Source organism: Lottia gigantea, assembly GCF_000327385.1.
Source record: "Lottia gigantea unplaced genomic scaffold LOTGIsca_41, whole genome shotgun sequence".
Lineage (NCBI taxonomy): Eukaryota > Metazoa > Mollusca > Gastropoda > Lottiidae > Lottia > Lottia gigantea.
Window position 1 is genome coordinate 683,180 of NW_008709421.1, and position 19,677 is coordinate 702,856.

Genomic DNA, 19,677 nt, shown 5'->3' on the forward strand with positions numbered 1-19,677 from the left:
TGACACTGTCCTGTCTTTACACACTGTATTTAATTGCCTGGGACAATAAGGAAGAAGAAAAACTCTATTTCTATTTCTATCTTCTATTTCTATTACAGCCCTTGTGTAGTATGGGATGAAGCAGCAACTGCCTATATGAAGAAATTAAACAAAGGTACTTTAATCTGTTTTCTGACATTTCTTTATGTGAGATTCAGTTAGACTACTTTAAGCTTGGAAGTTATTCTACAATTCACTTTCAATGAAAACTTAACAGATAGCAAATGCTTTGCTCTTATTTGTCTAAATATTGACTAAATGCTCATATTGAAATTGAAATTAAAAGATATGATTATTTTATTACAGATTCTACCAAGCCACAAGTAGATATAAAGTATACTAATAAAGAAGGTGTAAGATTTGTACAACTATATCTCCGAACACAAGCTGGTAAAATTTGTGTAAATGATGATCTTGTTAAGAAAGAATATGCTACATTAACTCAAGATCAAATAAACAAATTAGGTACGACCCAGATTTTGAACTGATTTTTAATGCGTTTTTTGTATTTTTCAGAAATCGTCTAAATATTGTATTCTGAAATTATGATTTTATTATGAAATTATAATGTTGTTACCAAAATTATGATGAAATTTCTATGGATCGAACTTATGTTGAAAAAGAGGTAAAAAAATGATTTGATTTTAGAAAATCAGTCTGATGTTCTATTTGAGTAATATTTGTGCTATATAAGTGCTATTTAGCATGATTATGTATATTTTCAGATAATTTTAAAAATGGTGTGTATCCAGTAAGAATTCAGGGAAAGAAACCAGTTGATATAGATGAGATGGAATATGAAATTGATCAAATCTACCAAACAATAGACAATACTCGTAAAACAGAGGAGAAAAAACACTCTCCTCACAAATCACCACAAGCAAAAACAATCTTAAACTCTGAAGAAGATCTGCAATTCTTCAAAAAATTTCTTGCTGAACATCGGGGAGAAAAACAGTCCAATAAATACTCAAAAACTATGACTGATGTGAGTTCTGGAGATGACACTTCATTGACATCACCACCTGCCAAATCAAAAACTACTGTATCAGATAGTGAGGCTTTAAAACAAAGACTACAAATAAAACCTCCAGACCCCAAAGCTCTTCCATCAAATATGACCCGTCTTTCAGAACTAGCTAAACTTTTAAGATCTCAGAAATTAAGTGATACATCAAAATCTGCAGATCTTAAAGAACATCCCACAGTTGTCAGTGAAATGGAAAACAATAAAAATGTACTTCTGCTTCATTCTGCTGACATTGATACAATTAAAGTTAAAAAAGACATCATTCCACCCACTTTTAAAAAAGCTAGATTACCAAAGTTTGTTCAAAATAACACTGGAAACAGTGCTACTTTATCAGTTAAGTCAAGTAATGTATCTGGTTGTATGGATTCTGATACAGAATCTGCTATCAGTTTGTCATCTTCAACTTCAGTACCAAAGTCACCAAGGTAATTTTACTGAAATGCTCATATTTTCTTTACCTTAATATTTCATCTGAAAATGTCGCATATTTACACCTTTTTGGTATCAGGGATAAAAGAAATTTCTGATATCACATCTGGTATATGGTATTTATATATGATGTTATATCATTTACAATTCACATGCTTCATTGTCATGAGGCAATTCTATGAATCTATTAATTTGGTTGTTTTTCATGGGCATTTGCTAGTTATGACTTGCTTGGTACTTTGTAAAGAAAAGTTACTAATAAAAGAATTTGTGTTGGGTCATTGTGACCTAAAATACAAGTTTCAATAGGCCTTCTTAGAAATCTACTTTCAGTTTTACTTTTATTGATTGTTAGTATTGGATATTGATATTATCACAAGTCATTACTGTTTCTTTATGGGCAAATTCATTTTATAAAATGGTTCCATTTATTTGTGAGCTTAAAGATATAAGAATAAATTTGTAGTAAAATAATTAGAGATTGGTATATGATATATAGAGAAAAGTCTTCAACAGAGATACAAAATAAGAATGGTATCATATTTAAATGTATTTACACAATGCATATTTTGATTTAAAATGCATATAAGGAGCGTGAATATGTAAATATTTTAATAAAGGATATTTTGTTTCAGGCATGAGATATCACCAAATACAAGCCTATCATCAAGTAAAGGTGAACAAAGATCTATATTGAAGAAATCTCAAGTTAAACGATTATCAGATACTTCAGATTCACCAACCATCAGGTATTAAGTTTGTAATAATTTTAAAGTGGTGTATGATCAACAGCAGTGAAACTCATGTCAGTAAAGTTTTCAAATTTCAAACAGAATGATTATTGCTATGAAAACAAAATTAAAACATTAGTTTTTATGTGCTCACATTATGCAAAATTGGGGGCCTGGTGCTGTTTGTTTTCTATATTATATTATATAATGCCCTAAGAGTTCAATTTTCAATTAGTATTGCTGAAACTTGAAATGTTATGGTCAGAAATGAAAATCATAGTCAAATTTGGTCGATGATAAGAAACAAAAGCTATAACTCTTGCCCTAGACATTGAATATGCTATAGATTTTTTTTTTCTCAAGATTTTTTAAAAACTTGTTTTGTAAATTTATAAACAAAAAAAATAAGATTAAGTGGGAATTTTGGCTCTTTATTTAATATTTTCATTCATTGTTGAGTTTAAGCCCTGTACATTTAATATTAGAAATCAACATTTGGTCTTTTCTTAATATTTGAAAATGGTATTATATTTTCGTTACATGCATTTAGGATTTGTTAATGTAGACTTTCTTTTAAAAATTTAATTAGTTTTCATTTTCTTGATATTTGTTTCTATGGATGTATTTTTAAAGTTTCCCTTTTGATTTTGTTGTAATTTATGTTTGAAAGTCATGTATTTTCTTTTTGGGATTAAATTTAAAAAAAGAAATTGTTTTTTATTCATTCAACTCAATCAAAAGGGAAATTTTAACATTTTACAATACTGGTATAGAATTTAAAAAATAATAACTTTTAACAAAAACTTTGAAGAAAGTCTACTTATGCATTATATATACTGAATTATGTTTTAAATAGAAATGAAAAAATTTCCCTTTTAAATACCCTGCACATTGGTAGAAGTTTCAAAAATAATCACGAGAGTAGATTAAAGTGAAGTTGTTGAAGCTCTACATGAACGATATATTGTTTATTCCACATAGATTACCATAGAAAACATGATTGGTCCCAATTATGATTCGAAACATTCCAGGTTGTGCCTAGGATCAGAATTTTGCAGCTTGAATTTTTTTAGTCGTATCCAATTACTTATGTGCCAAGACATGCACAAACAAAGATATTAAATTTGGGTTTCTGCCTTGATGCCAACATTAATATGATCCTAGTTTTGACTAGAAGCTACTTTTTTTACACATACTAAGCAAAATCTTTTAGCCAAGACAAGATAAGCCTAGATTTTAAGGTTAACCAACTATTCATGAAAGATCCATCAAAAATGTGAAAAGAATCTGAATTGATGAATTATAATTTTGAAGATTTTCTGAGTTATCAAGTGATGAAGCTAGTATTATCTGTTCTACCCAAATTGAATTTGATGATGAGGAATATGATCCTGATGAAGTGAAGAGGAAATTTGTTGGTCAGGCACATGGAAGAAGGTAGGTTCTTATTCAGTCTAATTAAAATTACGCCTAACTTTCGTTCATATTTTATTAGTTTCGAATGTTTATTAGCTATTAGCTTTGTATGTAACCACTACAGTAAGGTCTAACACTGTCTTGACTTTTCATTCTGTTACCTTTGCTTGACCTCTGTTTTAACCAATCACTTTGCTGCCCTTTCCAGGGAAGGGATAATATGATGCGAACAAAATGTGCATTCTGAAGCGTATTAGACTAGCGGACTTGATAACAGAATGAAAAATCAAGAAGGACAGTGTTAGACCTTACTGTAGTGGTTACGTACATAGCTAATATTTAATAAAACATTCGAAACAAAACCAATAAAATACGGATGGAAGTTAGGTGTATTTTAATTAGACTGGTTCTTATTCAGTTACCAGCTCAAGGTACCCAATAGAACCTTACACATACACAAACTTATAATAGCAAATAGACCATTATATTACAGTATTACTCCATATTACTCCAGACCTTAAGAGCAATGAATGTCATACAAACATAATACTTTTCATGATAACTTTTACTATGACATAGACCTTTTGTATCTTCTTTCCTTCATATTTCATAGCCCCATTTTTACACACAATTCTCATTAAACTTCTCCAAATTTCAAATTAATGATAGCAATTTTTCACAGATTATAGAATTATGTTTTTTATAATAAGATTATGATAAAACTATGTTACTACAAAAATGTTTTTTATTATCTACAGATTGCTAGAGAAATTAGTACCTACCAAATTTTATCAGAAAACCTATTGTACTCCTGGTATGGAAAAATTAGTAAGTAATATGACTTGTCAAGTGTATTGTGTTAAATCTATAGTGGGGAATTTCTTACAATAGCACATGGACTCAGTAATAACCACTCTGACAGAGCAAATTGTCTCTTCAGATATATATGTTTTGAATGTAGTTTTGGTGGACTGATGTTCATATGCAACCTGGTTTGAAAAATAGTGACATATCTGTGTAAACTTAAGAAAAAGAACTTGAAAGAAGAGAGAGTGGAATTCCCTTAAACTTTACTCTTTGAGTATTGACTGCTTGTTTTTCTTTTTCATTGGCTTTTTGATTTTGATAAAAACTTGTATTACACAAGGACATTTCTACCATGTTGTGTGTCTATTAATTTTGTAGGTTGACTTGGTGACAGGCCTAATTCTATATTTTAATCTGTGTTTTATTGTAGAAAAGTTTACCAGAATTAATACATGGGGTAGGAAACATACAACCCTATACTGATCTAGAGAATCTACCTTTTTCTACACAGATAAACCAGGTAAAACTAATATACTGCAATAAACAGTAGGATATTTCATAGATATTTTGATTGTAAAAGGAGGTAGATTAGCCATACAATGTAGTTCATATTAGTTATTCTGCCATGCTAATAAAATCAGACTGATCTAGTTTGCTTATAGAAACATTTATACTAGGGCTGCAATGATTGTTGAAGTTGCGATTTGATACACTATACTATACACATCCAACGATACGATTTGTTGCAATAATTATCACGATACATTTATTAAAGAAGGAAGGGGGAAAAATAGTAGAAATTTGTAAACTTACTAACAGTTTTGTCACTATTAAGCACTTGAGAACATTTAGAAGTAAAGAAAATCTTAATTTTTTATAGTTAGAAATGAATTTTTACAAATTTTGATGTGAAAATCGTACTTGGAAAATGAAAACGTGACACAATTTCTTATACACACAAGGTTTCTGTGTCATTTGTTATTAAAGGTGGCTAAGAATTAATTGTGCTGATACATCACGATTATTTTTATCCAACACAATGCATCGATAAGAAGGAAAGAATCGCGGTTCATGGATTCATTGATGAATGGTTGCAGCCCTTATTTATACATGTTCACAAATATCTTCATACAACTACAAAAAAACTGCTATAAATATTTTTTGTGGATTACTTATTCTTGACGTAAGAAAAGTATGTTCATACTTCAACTAATCAAATTCTCTGCTCTCTTTTACTTGATATGCATTATCCCATAGGCAGTGTAAGTATAGATGATCAGAACATAGTGTGATCTCACTTTTAATAGTAATTTTGAAAAGTTTGCATAGATCATTATCCTAATGAGACTTTGATTGATTTAATTAAAATGTTAATTTTTTGTTCATTGACAGTATATTGAAGACAAAAAGTTTGCTACAATGTTCACAGTACAAGCGTATTCCTGGCCAGCTATTTTAAAAGGTAGAAGTGTGGTAGGAGTCTCACCATCTCATACTGGTAAAACACTAGCCTATCTACTACCAATATTAACACAACTATTCCAAGCTTCATTATACTTAACATTACCTTCTGGTGGTGGGGTAAGCTTCTTTCTTACTTAATCTTGTTTAAACTAAGCACGACAACACTGGCCCTACCCAGTTCCTCAAACATTGTATGTCCATTTAAAGTCTTCAATGTTGAGTTTTTGTCGCTAATTTTTGTGCTTGTGCTTCCACAACAAGATTATCGCGTCCCCAACAGGATTTGTAACATTAAACAAGTTTGATAATTGTCTCCGATAGTTTTATCGTTTGGAAGACAGACCGTCATCATCCAATCAGATTTATTTTCCGTTTTAATTGCATGCTCCTCACGTGATTATAGACATGGAGATGAAATGACCGACTGAAGATTTTCGTCTCTTTGTGTGTCCATGCTAGTCGGTAAAACTCTTGACAAAAACCTCCAATCAATGTGCCTGCACTTTTATATGTTGATTCCAACCCATTTTTCGGACATATTATTATTTGACGAAAAAAATATGTATTCATGTGATAGTTTGAATGATTTTGTATTTGACTGAATCAATGAATGATAATAATGTGATAAAACGTGATATTTAACCATAGATATTATATATTTATAGCCAATTGTATTGATATTAGTATCATCATGGAAGAAAGCTAAATATGTATATGAAGAATGTAGAGAGGTTATTAGTGGTAGAAAAGATAATAAATTATTAGTATTATATGCTGGGGGATCTGAAGATAGCCAAATAGTGAGTCAATCTTGGTTTATTTAATTTCTTTTTAACGCAGATGAAATATGATGTCATTTATTAATAATTTATTAATATATTATTAGAAAGTACTGATGTATCATATCTGTTAATTTTTGCTGTTAGTACTGTTCGTCACCTCAGGTCTATAATGTTCTATCTCCACTTTTTGAAAAACATGAGTTATTGGTGCCGTTGAAATGAGCGTGGAAAGTTCTATCTCCTGATAATATTGTAATTGTGTGTAAGGCTGTTCATACTAAAATACAGGCTATATTAGCATGGTTTATATCCATTATTGGTATTAAACTTATTTCCATAGTGTTCTATGTCCAGAAACCAATCAATATGTACCATTTTAATCACGTGACGTCAAATCAATAACAGTTCTCTCTCTTTTCCTTGCCTTGACAAAATTTCACATGGTGGGATTTTAAAAAGATTTTGGCTAAATTTCAATGGATGTAAAGTATGTTTTATGGTGTATAAGAGTAGACCAGAGCCACTGTCCTGGCACAATATTCCTATTTAATTACTGTTTTTTATAGCCCAACTAGGTGCTGAAAAGTAGGATATAAAACTCCTTCCTATGTTTTTTTTTTCATTTAGACGTGTAATAATTACTCTATATATGAATTTTTCTCTCTACAGTATGCTCTATTAGAAGGTTGTAAGATATTAGTAGCAACACCAAATTGTTTATTAAGAATGTTAGATAGAGGTTATACTAATCTTAGTAGACTGTGTCATTTAGTAAGTACCTGGTACTACTATATCTACATTATTAAACTCATTGGAAACAATACTCCTTCAAATTGTTTCATGTCTTATTTGGAAGATGTTGTAATAGACCTAACTAGAGGTTATGCCTGTGCTTTCGTAACATTACCTCACTGCAATGTTACAACCTAAAATTCCTAATTGTACAAGTGATTATGTGTTATCTTTTGTATATGAGTTTTCTACTCTGTATTTTTGAAACCATGAACATGGCATCTGGAACAGAAAATTACTAGTCAATCCAGACTATTCCATTGTCTCAATAAAGTATTTATTCCATCCTAGGCCTGTACATTTGGGAGAATCAAAGCCACCCTTCAAGGAATTCTACATATTAGTGTATAATAGAATATACCATTTATATAAAACGCACAATTCTGACCTAAAAGTGTCAGCACTAAGACTTACAATATTGGTTCTTTTTGCACACTCTCTAAGTCTCATTTGTTATTTTAGGTTATAGATGATGGTGAAATACTAACAGAACAATTTACAGAACAAGTGAGTATTTATTAATTTAAACTAATGTAGAGTTGACTGTTTTTAGTGGATTACACCATAATTTACACTAGTGCTAGGTTCTGCCAATCTTGCCAAATACAATGCATATTGCGCTAAAAGAAAGAAGATACTACAAAACAAACAAGTTATGTATATACATTTATTTGGTATACATAGTATCGTTAAGTATTGTTACATAGCCACACTAAACTATTAGTTACTTGTATGTTGTATCGCCATATTATATTTTGATCAAATATATATCTTGCCAGCATTAACTTCTCAGGGTATAAAAAATGTGTTTGTCTTAAACATGTCTTTATTTCTAATGTTGATATATTGGATTATTGTCATAGACTGGATTATCTTTCTATTCAGATGAATTCCTTTATGAAGCAGTATGCTCTAGCATTAAGGGAAATACAGGATTTAAATGTACCAAGGCAGATAGTGTTGTTTTCAAGTCAATGGACACCATACGTTGAAGCATTTACCAAGACATATTTTCAAGCCCCATTAATAATGATATTATCTAGAACTGAAGGTGCTGTGTATGGTAAAGTCAAACAGGTAACGTTTAGTTTGATGATCTATTATCTTAGCAACAAAAATGACACTCCAAAAATCTGATTTCCAATATGGTGGGCGACCACTTGAAACCTCATCGTTTAACGATATATTACACGAAATTACTTTTTAAGTAAAAACTGAAAAAACTATTTGTACGCGTATTTTGTTGAAATCTTTTTTATTATTTTTTTTACCGCTATACATGGTTTTCATTCTTTGAAAATATAAACCTCGTATAACAATTTGAGTACTCCGGCCCATTCAACCAATAACTCGTATAATAGTATAGTATACAAGGTTTTTCGTTTTCATCCACAGAAAAAGGAACATTAAACCTCGTATAATAATATATTTTACAAGGTTTTAAATCTGACTGTTTATATACGTGTTATTTAATTAGTTGTTTTTGAGTTATTTACAATCAAGCTAAGATTACGAGGTTTTGATCACAAAATCTGCGTTTTACGAGCTTTGGGAATGGTACCAACAAGTCAAAATGACCAAATATGGCATATAGGGTCAACCACCATATTCTTATTCGCGAAAACTTAATGTAAGATGATTTTAGTCTTCCAATCATATTCCAACCTCAGTTGCTGACCTTCAGAAGTCATCTTTCCTAATCATTCCAGTCAGCCCAGCTGCAGAGGATACAGGTAATTTAAAAGGATAAATGCTGATGACCAGCTGGTAGATAGGAATAGCTGGAACCGAAGTTGACAATCTTTTAGAAAAAAGTTAATACTATTCTTTCTTTACTTGGAACATTTGTATTGACATTTTGGTGACATAAGTCGTCCGATTCAGCACTTAATAAATATTTATCATTATTCAGGTAGTTCACATGTGTGCTTCAAGACAGAGAAGTAGTGTATTATCTCACCTACTAGAAAATATTGATAAAAAGGGACATAAGATTATGATATTTGCCTCTGAAATAGAAGATGTTGAGTCTATACGTCAGGTTGGCTTGATTCTATTATTATATTGTTATATTTGATTACAATGGACCTTTCATTGATATCCCAAAAAATGAATTTGTTATTCATTCAGATTCAGTTAAAAATTTCAAAAACATGTATCAAATAAGATTTTGAAGAGCTGTTAAATCTGATTTGTAGCAAATATTGAAATGTAGCTTGACTTTGGTTAAAAATTTATATTAGGTCTATCAGAAAAAATTCAAGATACCAAAATTGAATTTCCAATGGAATGCTTTTAATTATTTGATCAAACCTGAACTTTATAAACATCAGTAAGTACACATGCTGGTATAGTCTGATCTAGAGTGTAAATATTAAGTAAAAATGTTTTGTATTTTATATATAGTTGTTAATGAGTCGTAGTATGTATGGTATTATAGCACATAATAACATGACACTAGCACAACTAAACGAAGCTTCTCGTACCTGGAGAGATTCAAAGCCATCTTCTAATTCTGTTATCATGGGTAAATCTTACATCTTTTATCTTTTTTTGGCCAATTAGCACAATTGCTTGTGTATTTAGTTGTTAAACGCCTGAAATCAAGGTACTTCCCTCGGATGGTGAAACATAGTTTCCCTTTGTCAGTAATTTTATACAATAAACTGAGGCCCTGTTTGCAACAAGTTATGCACTTCAAAGATCCATTTACAGATGGAAATTGAAAAAAAAATTTTCCCTCATTGCACATGGCACAGTTATAACAATCTATATGAGCTCAAACAGGTGCACAATAGATCAAATTTCTACAATATTTATATTTTTTATATTAATAGTGTGTACAGATGAATGTATAGCTAATTTATCAATAACAGATGCTACACATGTTATACATTATGATCAACCTCCTTCAAAAACTAAATTTGGTGTTAGATTATCTTGTCTCTTTAACTATTATAGAAATCTTCCTGAAAAAATAAAAGTGAGTCCATTAATTATTACACATTTGAGATTTAAGACCAAAAGTCTATGTGTCTTTGTCAGCTGGAAAAAACACAACTTTACAGGTAGTTAAAAGTAACATTGTTGAGAATGAAATATCAACTTCAGGTTTGTGTGCAATTGCTCCAGAAAAGAAATATTTCTATTTCCATGAGTGGCAATTGTATTATAGTTGTCTAGGCTTTTTTCCCTCTAAGAGAAGGACAAAATTTATACAGGAAGCTAAAAATATGTTAAAGTTGAAAAATTAAATGATTGCATCTTTGATCTAATTTAAAGATGGGTTTTAGTGTCAAATTAAACAAACTATTTCATGAATTGGTGTTTCTTATGAATTATCATGTATTCTTGTTCATCTAATTTTGTTCTTGTTGCATATAATTAAGAGTTTTAACCAATCATATATGTCCATGTATGTTCAGTCTGGATAACAAAAAAAAGACTCTTTGACCTTTCTTGATCTGTCAATCATTGGAATTCTGCTGGTAATTCTTTTCTAATTTAGCTAATTATGAATTAATTACGGACGTGTGAGAAAAACTGGCACATAAATCCTTGATTTAAATTTTAAGCCTTCGATAACACCAGTATCAGATATATTGGCTACAGAAAACTCATTACAATCAGCTAGAACATTGAGTAGTTTCCTACAGAGATCAGGTGCTGTTATTCCTCCAGAATTTAAACATCTTGTAGCTGGTCTGCAAGCTGTAAGTATTGTTCTCATCAATTACTATATGATGACGTTCACCGAGCAATAAATAAACTCCAGTTTTGATCATCATTTCCTGCTTTAATCTAGTTAGCTGTGACCCCAGGTCTGACATAAGTGGTATCATATCTTTAATTCCAATATGATGTCACTATTGCAAATGGTCTCTATTTAAAACAAGAAACAACCTGTTTATGGCCTTTTTTAGAATTGAAGGATTTACAGACCTGCAAAGGGAAACCAAATTGGTGAAAATAAATTCACGAACAATCTAAAAAATTCTTTTGTAATCCATTAACAATAAAGAAAATAATTATTATTATAGGGTAGAGATGATGATGAGAATATCGCCTTATGTCCTTATGTTAAAGCTTTTGGTAAATGTAGGTTAGTTCTTTATATTTTCTTCTGTAAGTAAAAAATAGTTGTGTATTAGACACATAGCTAGTCTGCAGGATTTCATCTTTTTTTTTCAAAAGCTCAATTATCAAAGACAAGGTTTACTTCTTAGGCAGAGGAAATACCTTTTGTTGGCTTTGTTACTAAGACTTGAAAAATATGCTAAAGACATGTTTTATAACAAGATATCGGTTTGATATTATTCTTCATTTTTAGCAATCATCTTCGCTGTACCTACAGACATCAGATAATACCAGAAACTGATAATTCAGATGATAAAAATAATCCTAATTTACCTATTTGTGGTGAAACTAAGGTAATAATTAATTCTATTCGTTGAAATAAAATAGCAATGCCATCGTTATATGCCCTCATAGGAAATATTTTTCGATTCGTCTGATTTTCAATAGGGTTCATCCTTAGGTGATTACAAACACTCACACCAAGTTTCGTCAAAATCCATCAAGAAACCAGCTCCCTATCGTGTCCACAAACAATTGTGGACAGACAGACAGGGACCACGACTATATACGCCCACACATTAATGTGTGGGCGTATAAAAACTCTGAAAGGTAAAGAAATAGCCTGCACTCATACCCATCACATTTTATCCATAGTCCCATTGTGCCATTTCCAAGGCCAATTTTTTCCACTTTCTTGTGGACTAATTGGACACATTATTGTTGCTGAGAAAGTCCAATTGACCAGATTTTTTCTAAAAGATCGTGGATTTTTTATGACCTTTTGAATTTGCATCTCAATAGCAGAAACTTTTCGTTGGTCAAAATATCTTCAGATAATCTTGATACAACATGACACTGTAATTGTAATTTTTAGATGAAGATATTAAGTATTATAGATGCTAGTCACTACTATGCTAGATTATTAGAGGTCAGACTACCACATACTACAGATATTCTAGATTTAACAGCAGACTATCTTCAACTATTTACTCAGATGGATACTCATTATAAAAGTCATTCTCATAAAATACATCGTAAGTTATTGTACCCTTTCATTTTAATTCTATTACTGAAAATTGTTTTGTATTTTGGCATTTAAATCAGATTTATTCATCAAAGGAGGATTGGTATGGTTCATTTGTATTAAATCTATAAATATAACCTTGTATTACATCTTGATCAAACTTATTTATTTGTGTGTTAGCTTGTCCTTTAAGCAGATCAGAAGTTATGAAACTGCTCAAAGAGAATTCATTTTGATGGAATTTGAGGATTATTGTCTTTGTACATTAAAGAGGTTTATTGATGATTTCCATCACAATCTTCAAAAATACTAAATTCATTAAAAAAAAACTTAACAACACTACAGAAACATCAACCTTAACATTGGTATAATTAATTTGATAATTTTTTTTCTGTAAAGCAACTCAAAAGTTGCAATTGCATGGACAATATGAGCTTCTGTTTATCTTCATTTGAACCTCACTATGTATTTTGAATTATAAAAATCTAATTGGTTTTGTAGGGATGTCTAAAGTAGGTGATATATGTGCTATAAATGATAGTAATAATCAATATCACAGGTAAATATAGTATTTAGAAACTCATAGATACCTATAACACAAAATATATAGTCCCTTTTCAGAATAAAATATAGTTTCTACTTCATCTACAATATAGAAAAGTCTGTGTTGCTATAAGAATGATGTTGAAATCACTAACTGACACTGTTATACTGAACATATTGATAAATATTATAATTGTATTATATTGTAGAGTGAAGATATTGAAAATATACTATTCTAAAGCAGAATCTACTTCTGAAAAAGCTGTGGTATGTAGTTGAATAAGTTGTATCCAAATTCTAGTATTTCAAATTTCATTGTTTTTTACAAAGTTGGGTTTTTATGACAACTAGATCTTTTTGTCGAGAATAAATAGTTGAAATTTGACGTTTTTCTTCAGACAATTTGACCCTGAATCTATTCAAACACGTGATTTCTGCAAAAACTCAAGCCGACTTTTCACCTGTTTTACTCATGAACCATTAAATGATGGCTACTGTTCAGCAAAATAAACTTATAAAAGTATTTATTAAAAGAATGTCATATCCCTATGAAGAAAATATTTTTATATTTATTATGTTGTATATATAATTATAGGTACAATATATTAATTATGTTGTATATATAATTGTAGGTACAATATATTGATTATGTTGATAATTATATAATTATTAATTATGTTGTATATATAATTGTAGGTACAATATATTGATTATGGAACACAGAAAGATGTTTTATGCAGTCAGTTATTATTTTTACCACCACTTTTAAAAGTATATCCACCTCAAGTAAGAGTTTCTCCTCACACAAGCCATTGCTAAATATCTATTTTTTAGACACAAATTTGCGAGGAAGAAATAAGTTACATAGAACCAAATAGACAATAAGATAATTGCTACCCATTCACCAATAACATGTAAATGTAAAGTTAAAAGCAATTGTTTTCATGAAATTATTGTAATAAATTTGTGGAACTTAACTGATAGCATTAGCCACAGTTCTTCTAATTATTAGCTTTTTTCACAAACTTGTATTAAATGACCAGTTATAACTATTTCTATATATATTTTGATTTGTAGGCTGTAGAAGTATATTTATGTAGAGTAAAACCAATAGATAATGATTCTGAATGGACACCGAAGGTAGTTTTTTATCATAAAGTATTTATCAGCAGTATTTACTGATTTGGATTTGCATTGCATATTTTATGTCATAGTCTAACAGTAAAATATAATATTGATAAAAACAATTTATACACATTAGTTGAAGATGGCGTTTCGAAGCCAGGTGACAGCAGCTTTGATTGCAAGTTCAAATCATTGTTTGTAGCCTGTACAGTGGGCATGAGCCAATTGTGAAAAGATGACAATATACTTCCATACTACATGTGGGCATATAAAAATCAAAAGAACCCATAAAGAATTGTTGTCTGAAGAGTGAGCAAAAGTTGCACTATATAGCTAATACAGTGAAAACGTTAAGACGGACAGGATATTTCGATGAAAAATTATCAGATCATCACGAAAATCGATAGGAATCATCTTCTAAATGACATTAACCCACAAAATAAAAATCAAAAGAATCTGTAAAGAATTGTAGCCTTTAGAGTGAGCATGAGCCAAATGTGAACGGACCGACGGACTGTCAAGGTGATTACAGTATACACCAAAAATATATTTGTTGGATAATTAAAATGAATATTAACATATAACTGATTGTGTTTATATTACAGGCTAACAGTTGTCTGTTTGATTTAATAAACAACATCATAATAGATGGTAGAATTGTCTTAAGGTGAGATTTTCACTGATAATTTTAAGCAACTCAGTCCTCTTAAAATTTGGATTTCCTGATTGGTATTATGGTTTCTGTTATCCAATATCTAAAAAGTAAATTTCATTATTGGAAATAGAACGTCTCTATTGTGTCTAACTAAAATAATCAATTATTACACTATAGTAATGAATTGTATTCAGCTAGCACAGGTTTTGTGAATTTTCTTTAAAAAATGTAAGATTTTTGGCTGAGTTTTTCTTAACTAACAATTAAAACTTTATTCAGTCTAGGAAATACTATTTGGGTTGATCCTCTAGCTCAGAGAGAATATTTAGAAAATATAAGATCTACTATTAATAAGATGAATATTAGATCAGAATTGATCAAAAATAAACTAGCAACAGATAATCCTGAGGTATAATATTTACTCTTTATTAAAAGTCAAAATATTCACTTTCCCAGCTGATCAGAGTGCATATCTTTATCGTGGGCTAAATGTTTTCAAGGTTTGGGGTAGAATAAAAGAAGATTTTACACCATGCAAACCAGGATTGCATTATATTCATGGATAACTTGAAATCCTTTTAATAAACCAGACCTATGTGAATCGTTCAAGCATGTTTACGAATTCTGTTGCTTTCTATACATGTTAATGTCAACCTTGCTATTGTCAGAATCTGGCAAATTTTTTTTTATACAAATGCCATTGCCAGGAGTTACTTGTTCTCTGTGACAATCTGTGTGTTAAAAAGATATTTAAAAGTTGTTAAAATATTATGATGATATATTGTAGCATGTACGAGATTTGATAGAATTATTCAGTGGTAAAATACCTATTGATGATACTGTTATTAAATCTTATTTATGTATTGAACAGTAAGTGTTGTTATTACATAATTTGATTACAGATTCATCAACATACATTCATTAAATTTACTTCATCCCATCAGTCTCAAATTCTGTGCCACATTCTCACCCAATACTCAGATAGCAACATGTCATAGAAAATTTCTATGGATTCAACCTCTTTTTGTAACATCTCAGTGTATCATATTAAAGATAGTTTTCCTTGTGTTTTTATGTCAAATTAAGGAAAATATTTGATTAATTGGTGTATCTAATGAATGTATTCTTAATCATATCATTATGTTTTTAAGAGTTTTAACCAATTATAAATGTCCAGTCTGGATAAACCAAAAAAGACTCTTTGACCTTTCTTGATCGGTCACTCATTGGAATTCTGCTGGTAATTCTCTTCTAATTTAGCTAATTATGAATTAATTATGGACATGTGACATAAACTAGTATTTTTCCAAGTCATTAGAACACCTCTACATTCTAAGTATTAGCATTTTCATCATAAATGAAAATAAGGGAACCCATCTTTAAAGATTTACATAATGGAGTGAGTCTTTTTCATTTGACAATGTTAATTAGCTTTCTCTGTTCGTTGAGTTACTGGAGGTACTGTCAGTTTAAGTGTCAAGAGGAAATATTACCATTTTTAGGAGTTTATGTTCTTTGTCAACTTTTGAAAGACATTTAATAACCTTTGTAGTAGTAATTGGATACAGTTATGATGTATATTTATAGACAAGAAGAAGAGAATGAAAGTGAAATACTACCTGAAGCATTAGAATATCATGATGTTTATGTTACTGCTGTTGATCATCCAGGACGTTTTCATGTACAAAAAATCAACCTCAATCAAGAGTAAGTGTTGGTCTTGATTTGAAATATTATACACACTGTTAAAATAGCCACAATACATGAATTGGTGGTTGAAAGGTAACAAGTTACTATTCAATATAAGGCACAGGGTTAAAGCAGTGTTCACTAATATGTTAGAGTAATAAAATAAACCAAAATGCAAGAGAGACTGAACGATATATACATTTTATAGACCTTGAGTTTATCGCACAGCATAGCTTTCTGTTGACCAGAAACATACATTACTAGAATTGGTTGATGATGTTTTCCAATACATGTAGATTTCTAGGATTATCTAACCGGCTCATTGAAATTTTATCCACTGTTTGACAAAGTCTAAGGAGTGATTATTGCTTCTGATTATTTTAGACTAGAAGATATACAAGATAAGATAAAAGAGAAGATATTAAGTGATGAAATTACTAGTCTAGTAGAATTACCTTCTGTAGGTGATTATTGTCTAGCACCATACCATGATGATCAGGAACACAGGTACTTCTTATATAGAGTTCTCTCTCTCTAAATCTTATACTATTGATTTCATTATGTTTCAAAATTAGACAGTCATTTGAGTACAGTAAGAAAGAGCGATTCTTAGCAAGAGTTATGCTCAAAAGAATAATTTGAGTATGAACATTCTTGACGTCACCCATTTTTTTTAGTCTGTCTAATGCTGAATAGTACAAGTATAAAATAATGCATTCCATACAAACATGATACCATTTTCTGTATGGCACTATAGGCAGCACACAAGTGTCACCTTGTGGCTAAAGAATGTTAACAGTTGTGAATTATCCCAATTGACATATACCAAATGCACTTTCTGCTAATAGGTTAAGCTACAGAACAACTTTTTATGTTTAATTAATAATAATTTGTTATTTATATGTAGATGGTATAGAAGTAAAGTTGTAGAAATAGAAGATGAGAAAAGAGTAAAAGTATTCTATGTAGATTATGGTGATCCTGACTCTGTTGAATTTACTGAATTAAAATATTTACCACGAAAATATCGTACATTACCACATCAAGCTATAGAATGTCAGTTAGCTGATATCAAACCTTCAGGTATGTCTTTTTCCTTAAGTTGTCTGATTTGCAGACGTAAAATAAACTTAAATGAATGTCTTTGATAATATTATTAAAGTACTTGAATAATGACAGCCATATTGGAAAAAAACATAATTCAAAGCCCCCAATCAAAAGCCCAAATTATCTTGAGGCGTTCCTGAAGGAGAGATGATGATATCTTTATATGTAGCTAAGCTTACTATTCATTCTGAAGTAATTAATTTAAGGGTAAATTTCGATATTGACTGAAATGTAATGAATTGGCTTTCTATTTTGGGTGTGGCAAGGTGGACTGAATTGGGGAAAAATATTTAGTATGCTAAGCAATACGGAATTCATATGGATACCTAAGATAATTTAGTTTCCATGGTTACCAAGAGTGACACTGTATACATTATAAAAAAATAAAAGGTTGCTCTTATTGAAATTAGTTCTATTTTGAAACAGGTAAAGAATGGATTGAAGAATCAGGTAATTTACTCTGGGATTTATCACGATATATAACTAAAGAATATAAACCAATGGTAGCACAGGTTTGTTTTAATTTAATGTCTATCAAAATAGTTGTCTGGTGATCTTGTAGGTTGAAAATATTTGAATACTTCAATGTACTTTTAGTGTTGAAATTTTTATGTTTACTCCATTGAGATTCAAGTTAATTACATTGTAAATGACCTCAAGCCTTGACGGTTACATTGGGAGCGCTTGAGTTCAGAATGCATTCCACATATGCCAGAAAAAAAATAAGGGATCTTTTTTGGGAGCTTATAGATTGTTCACACTTTGAATATATATGGTGTTTTTGTTAGTATTATATAATGTTAACAATGTTGTAGGTATAATGTAAACAATGTTGTAAATATAATGTAAACTATGTTGTAGGTATTATGTTAACAATATTGTAGGTATAATGTTAACAATGTTGTTGGTATAGTGTTAATATTGTAAGTGTAATGTTAACAATATTGTGGGTTGAATGTAAATAATATTGTAGGTATAATGTTAACAATGTTGTAGGTATAATGTAAACTGTATTGTAGGTATGTTGTAAACATGAAGTAACAGGAAGATATGTATATGATATTAAACTATATGATACTACTAGTAATTATGATATTGATATTAGTAAAGAAATACTATGGAGATTACCACATCAACATGTTTGTGATAATGACCAAATACAGGTACTTAATCTTTTTCTATCTTAATTTTTCTCTATCTTCATAAGATGACATTTTTTAATTTCTTTAACACTTTGAACGCTGTGAACAGTGTAAATAAAGCAAAACGCAAAACAACTTATATGCAACTTCCATTCTATTAAGCAAAAAAAAATGGATCTAAAAATTACAGAATCTTCATCAGTACCAAAATAAGACTCATTAAGCAGTTTTGAAAATTATTTTTATTTTTTAGACCATGCTTTACAACTACAACTGTAAATAACAATAAGACATATTACTGTTACTGTTCTAGAAAATTTGATTCTATTTTATTATATATTTATGTTGGGTTTGACATTTATATTGCATTTCTCTTACTTCAATTTCCAGAATTTATTTCCAAAACTAACGTCCTATCCAGATTCCTTTACCAAAGTGACTGACATTCCAACTTTATGCTCCTGTATATATTGGAATGAGGTGAGTAAGCCAAGTATTTTTGTATGCCAACATCTTTCTATATAGCATTGATTGTGCATTCAAATGCATTCAAATGCAATACTCTTCGAATGAACTTGGGTATGAACTCTGTAGGCTTCCAAAATATTTTGATGTTTGATGTATTTTCTTCTACAGCAATGTGAAGGATTGATAGAACAATTAGAATGTATTGTAATGACTAGTCTATTACAACCAAGGTAAATATTATTTTCATAAACGTATCATAACTACACATCCAAGCATGTATAATGTATGTGTTACCCTGGTTTGTTCTTGGAGTGAGTCAAGAGATCTCAACATAGAGCAAGAATTGAAATTTGA

At 30.1% G+C, this 19,677-nt stretch overlaps 1 protein-coding gene across 1 annotated transcript in view; it reads left to right on the top strand.

Annotated features, from left to right (window-relative positions):
• Nucleotides 1-19,677, top strand: part of LOTGIDRAFT_233600 (hypothetical protein) — a gene marked incomplete at its 3' end in the record, with an annotated part of 30,926 nt that overhangs the window by 2,665 nt on the left and 8,584 nt on the right. The window contains exons 7-39 of the mRNA XM_009060227.1: nt 99-154; nt 346-504; nt 765-1,497; nt 2,137-2,250; nt 3,547-3,669; nt 4,407-4,476; nt 4,886-4,975; nt 5,848-6,036; nt 6,585-6,719; nt 7,329-7,472; nt 7,956-8,000; nt 8,379-8,570; nt 9,406-9,534; nt 9,900-10,020; nt 10,331-10,476; nt 11,069-11,206; nt 11,534-11,595; nt 11,824-11,923; nt 12,445-12,604; nt 13,096-13,153; nt 13,347-13,404; nt 13,834-13,923; nt 14,215-14,277; nt 14,868-14,929; nt 15,197-15,326; nt 15,705-15,787; nt 16,505-16,624; nt 16,991-17,113; nt 17,514-17,689; nt 18,140-18,225; nt 18,733-18,876; nt 19,246-19,335; nt 19,492-19,553. Coding sequence (XP_009058475.1) covers nt 99-154; nt 346-504; nt 765-1,497; nt 2,137-2,250; nt 3,547-3,669; nt 4,407-4,476; nt 4,886-4,975; nt 5,848-6,036; nt 6,585-6,719; nt 7,329-7,472; nt 7,956-8,000; nt 8,379-8,570; nt 9,406-9,534; nt 9,900-10,020; nt 10,331-10,476; nt 11,069-11,206; nt 11,534-11,595; nt 11,824-11,923; nt 12,445-12,604; nt 13,096-13,153; nt 13,347-13,404; nt 13,834-13,923; nt 14,215-14,277; nt 14,868-14,929; nt 15,197-15,326; nt 15,705-15,787; nt 16,505-16,624; nt 16,991-17,113; nt 17,514-17,689; nt 18,140-18,225; nt 18,733-18,876; nt 19,246-19,335; nt 19,492-19,553 — 4,251 coding nt within the window. The remainder of the gene's footprint in view (nt 1-98; nt 155-345; nt 505-764; nt 1,498-2,136; nt 2,251-3,546; nt 3,670-4,406; nt 4,477-4,885; nt 4,976-5,847; nt 6,037-6,584; nt 6,720-7,328; nt 7,473-7,955; nt 8,001-8,378; nt 8,571-9,405; nt 9,535-9,899; nt 10,021-10,330; nt 10,477-11,068; nt 11,207-11,533; nt 11,596-11,823; nt 11,924-12,444; nt 12,605-13,095; nt 13,154-13,346; nt 13,405-13,833; nt 13,924-14,214; nt 14,278-14,867; nt 14,930-15,196; nt 15,327-15,704; nt 15,788-16,504; nt 16,625-16,990; nt 17,114-17,513; nt 17,690-18,139; nt 18,226-18,732; nt 18,877-19,245; nt 19,336-19,491; nt 19,554-19,677) is intronic.